Raw genomic sequence first — 5000 nt, 5'->3', positions numbered from 1 at the left:
TTAAATTTTGAGGAGAAGACAGTGTTTATTTATTCCAAATTGCAGGGGAAAATCATGTGATTACATACGAATAATAAACATGAAAATTTTCGAGAATGTTCAAAAATCACGCAGAAGCAACGCATGCGAATCGCGAATCACATATCTAAATTTTGTGCCATCCAGGGCAAGCATTCGATGTAGATTGCTTGGTTGGTAATTTCTTTTTCTCTGAATTGCCACTCTTCTTCTCTCTTCTAATCCGGCATCGTCTTACCTGAAAACTGCACTTTTCTCAGTCAATCGATCAGGAGTTCTTTTCTGTAGAGAAAAGAACGCCTGATCGCAGGTTCTAATCAATCAGAATGGAGGAATTCTTCCATGTACGGTACATTATCAAGAATGAAAAGCGCCGTCTCAAGACTAAAGTTGGAACTACTGTAGTTATTAGTAAAACAGGAAATGTAATCAAAATTAATCTTTAGAAACGACTAGCTTCATCTAGCATATAGGAAATGGTTTTTTGCTTTTCTTACACAGCGGAAAATGTTATCATCTTAGTGGGAGGGGGTAGGGGATCTGAAATATGCTCAGGCTTTTTTCCCTTCATCCGGATTAACATGGGAAAAAACCTACAACTTTCAAATCTCTTGAAGGAAAAATGCGTGGTTATTATCTTTACAAGTAGCATGCACGGCTTTCGTGCGACTTGAGCAGTCCTCCTTCCGCTCAGTCAGTCCAGCGTATTATTGTTGTTTGGTTGCACAGACCCGTTCCCTGTTGCCGCCATTTTGATTTAAGCGAAAAAGCCGAGGTTTCCCTCGCACACTGTGACCTCGTCAAATAAAGTCAACTCTATTCGGGTCTATTGCATTTTATTCTGCTGACAATAGACCAAAAGATAGAAACCAAAATCGCGGCTGACGAAGAATTAACTACTCAATTCTCATTTCACGGATTTTTTTTTTCTCCTCATCACTGCTTACGGCCTTTGACGAAATCACGTTTCACGACTGAAAACGACTTTCGCACATTTAAGGAAATATGGCATAAGCAACTTACACCTTTAAGAAAATCCCTTTACCACCTCTGTCTAGTCTGGTATGGCTGATTACGGCTAAGCTCACCTGATCAACGGCGGAAAGTTTCAGCTTGAGTTTAAGGTATTTCTTAATGTGGCCGATAGTGGTGCGAGATGAGCAGCGGATGTACTTCCTGACCAACTCCCACATAGACCCATTCAACCTTAAGTCTTCGATTGAGCTAAAAGTTACATAACAGGACAGAAAATTCTAGTTAGAAAAGTGACATCAATGGAAAAGAATTTTGTGATGTTGAATCCTGTTAAAAATAATAATAATAATACTAATAATATTATTATTATTATTATTATTATTATTATTAAATTTATAAGGCGCAAATATCTATATAAATATATTCAAATGCGCCATGTATCTAGTAATATAAATTATGCACAAGAAAAAAAAAAACAAGGAGATAAAAGTTAACCCAACCTAATCTAAGCCTGATCCTAAAATTATAGGATAAAATAATCATGATTCTCAACTAGATAAAATGCTGTTTTAAAAAGTAAAGTCTTAACTTTTCTTTTAAACTGAACAATCAACTGTGTTAGATTCTCTAATCTCTCTAGGCATATTATTCCATAACGTTGGAGCAACGAAGATAAATGCGCGATCACCGAGATTTAACAGAAGGATAACTAAGTAAAGTAAGATCAAGTGCACTAGATTTCCTTAGGTTATATCTGGACTCAGGTTTACGTGTAACCAAAGAAGACAAATATGAAGGTGCTAGACCCTTAAATCTTAACAATCAACATAATTTTGAAATCAAATTTAAACTTAATAGGAAGCCAAATTAAGTCAACCAATAAAGGAGTAATACGACAATATTTGGTTTCATTGCATATTAGTCTAGCACTCATATTCTGCACTGACACACTCGATATTCTGGGGGGCCATATAATAGACTATTGCAGTAATCAATTCTACTTGAAATAAAGGCATGAACTACTGTCTCAGTATTTTCTTCAAAGAGATATTTTCATATTCGTCTCATATTGTACAGATAGTAAAAGGTAGAATTGCATGTTTTTGTAACATGAGATGCCATCGTCATCTTAGAATCAAAACATGAGCCTAAGTTTCTTGCAGTTGCCACAGGAGTGATGACTGATTTCCCGACACGAAGACTAGTGATAGATACTTCAGCAAGTTGTTGCGATGTACCAATGATCAAAAATTCGGTCTTATTTAGTTTCAATTTATCATTCGTCATCCAATTACGAATGTCATCAATGCTCTCCATCTTGGCCAAGACGACGTCTTGATTAACACTCGAGTCAGGACAGAAGGACAAATAGAGCTGACAGTCGTCTGCATGACAGTGGGTCTCTCAGAAAATGTTTCCCTACAATTTCAAATATCTTGCTGGCATAAACAATAAACAGCAACGCCCCAAGACACGAACCCCGAGGTACTCCATACTCTAATGTAAATTTCGCAGAGAGTATGCCATCTATTGATATTTGTTGAGTTCTACCAAAAAACCAAACCAGTAGAGTCCTGTATCCTGAACACCAAATGCAGATCTCAGTCTCTCTAATAAGATACCACGGTCCATGGCATCGAAAGCCGCACTCAGACCCAATAAAACAAGCAAAGTGACGTGCAGTGTATTTATGTTTAGTCACATATCTTTTTTTCACTTTCAAAAGCGCTGTCTCGGTGCTGTGAAACCTGCAGCGTCGGAAACAGACTATTGGAGTTAATATGATGCTTGAGCGTTTTAGCAACTGCACTTTCAGTGAGTTTGGATAAAAATTGTAAGTTACTAACAGGCATATAGATTTTAAATATGGGTTCAACATCATCTTTCTTAAGCAGAGGAAGAACCAAAGCATTTTTCCACGCAGACGGAAAATCACCATGCTCTAAAGAGTGATTAATGACCTTACTGATGATTGGGAGGAGAATATCCAGACAGTCCACTGCCAATATTGTAGGAATCGGATCCAAGCCACAAGACTTTTGATTAGATGCACAGATCAACAAGTTAAACATAACAAGTTAAATTTGGAGAGTGGATATTCTACCTTGATAGTATTACAACAGGTAGAGTAGTCATGTGGTGTATGATTCAGGGTCAGCACGAATTAATATTGGCAATCTTTCTCTCAAAGAAGGAACCCATCTCATCAGCAAGTTGCTTTTTGTCCTGGCGTGGTGGCAGAACAGGATCACGTGTAATGTTCATGAAGATGCTTTTGATCATTACTATTGTCAGCAATGAGCTGATTATAGTAGTCTTACCGAGCGTTGTTCAACAGAAAAATCACAGTTTCTCCTTTTCTTAAACAAAATAAGGTCAGATTGACGTCTCGTAGTTCTCCATTTTCTCTCTGCCCTCCTACGTTGACGTTTAGCTTCAAGAAAATCATTATTCGTCGCAGCTGTTAGGGGCATGCGGGCGCAGAAAGTCAACAAAAAAGTTATAATAAACATTTAACACTAAAGACTGCAATGCCGTGTAACGATCTATGCATTACGTTGGATCAACACAAACAATGATTAAGCATGAATACACCACTGTTCGGACAGATCAAACAACGTTCACGAAGGCATTCTCTTCAAAATGGAACTACGGTCGGCCAAACCTAGCATAATCAGCGCTCAAACTAGAAAGAAGACGCAGACAGCTGTTTCGGGCTTGTTGGCCCTCGTCAGTGCGCCGCAGCCAAACACAATAAGTATCACCCAACTAGTGGAATAATGCAAATCCTGCATCATGATTGGCTACGCTAACAGTCCTCGAGTAGCAAAAAGCGTGACGCTTTCTTTCGTTTAATTCTCAATTAAATACTTCTTTAACTTGCATTTGCTAACTTTGTTATTGCCTTTTCTGTCCGACTAGTTGGGTGATACTAAAACAATTAGACCCTTCGCTCTCAAGGCCACGGGTCAATAGTCCATTCGGCTTCGGCTCATGGGCTATAACTAGACCCGTAGCCCTTGCGGGCTACAGGTCTAATTGTTAATAAGCCTCAGTGACATTTCACCTATCTCATATGTGTGGCTAGTCGTTTTAGAGCTATAAGATCAGATTGCGCAAGGGCCACGTCACAAACAATTGCGACAAATGGCCAAAGGACAAACCTCAGCTGATCATGCCAGCGCCGACCGTAGTTCCATTTTAAAGAGAATGCCTTCATGAACGTTTCTTGATCTGTCCGAACAGTGGTATGTTTATCTTATCATTGTTTAGATCGTTACACGGCACTGCAGTTTAGCTCCATCGTAAGTTCTCCTGAGCGATTATTCGATATCGTTCTCGCTGGTACAATGAGCCCGACGTAGCTAATCGAACGTTCGGTAATCGAACCCAATCGAACCCAATCGCTCGATTGGGTTCGATTGGGTTCGGTAATCGAACTTAATCGAACTCACAAAAAAATTTTGCCAATCGAACGCAATCGAACGGTCCAACAATCGAACATAATCGAACACCACAACAATCAGAAACACGAACCAGTTTCATCCGGCCTGAAACAAAGCGTTGCGGTCAAATAAGTTATTTATTGGCTTCTATTTCAAACACGAGTGCAACAGGCAAGATGTCGGACAGGGCAGAGGTGAAACTTACCATTCTGGAAGCGGTGGTAAAGGGCTACCACGAGTGCTCTTTCGCCGTCCATGTTAATTTTTGTTATTGGTGTTAGTGTTATTTCTTTTACATTTAATGAACTGTTGTGAGATCGAAAGTCTAGCGTACATTGCTTGTGTTCTGCAGCAGCTTCTCCAAACACCACTTGCAGTTTTAATAGAAATATACTTTGAGGTAATGAGGACACTTTTAGCGCTAGTAGTAACTATTTTGTTCACACTGTACACTGTTGCGTGCGTCCAGATTCAGTTGCAGTGGTCTTTTTCAAGTTATCTAAGCGAAGCTTTAGCGACGACGGTATAAATCTTTTAAAAATATCCCCGTTTGGTGTTATC

The 5000-nt window shown here is 39.2% G+C and overlaps 1 protein-coding gene across 3 annotated transcripts in view; it reads right to left on the bottom strand.

Annotated features, from left to right (window-relative positions):
* LOC138007288 (polycomb group RING finger protein 5-B-like) overlaps positions 1 to 5000 on the bottom strand; it is a 32644-nt gene that overhangs the window by 6571 nt on the left and 21073 nt on the right. For all 3 annotated transcript variants that reach the window (XM_068854107.1, XM_068854106.1, XM_068854104.1), the window contains one exon: positions 1107 to 1242. In XM_068854107.1, coding sequence (XP_068710208.1) covers positions 1107 to 1242 — 136 coding nt within the window. The remainder of the gene's footprint in view (positions 1 to 1106; positions 1243 to 5000) is intronic.

This window comes from Montipora foliosa, chromosome 6 (genome assembly GCF_036669935.1).
Source record: "Montipora foliosa isolate CH-2021 chromosome 6, ASM3666993v2, whole genome shotgun sequence".
NCBI lineage: Eukaryota > Metazoa > Cnidaria > Anthozoa > Scleractinia > Acroporidae > Montipora > Montipora foliosa.
This window is presented reverse-complemented; position numbering and strand designations above follow the sequence as displayed.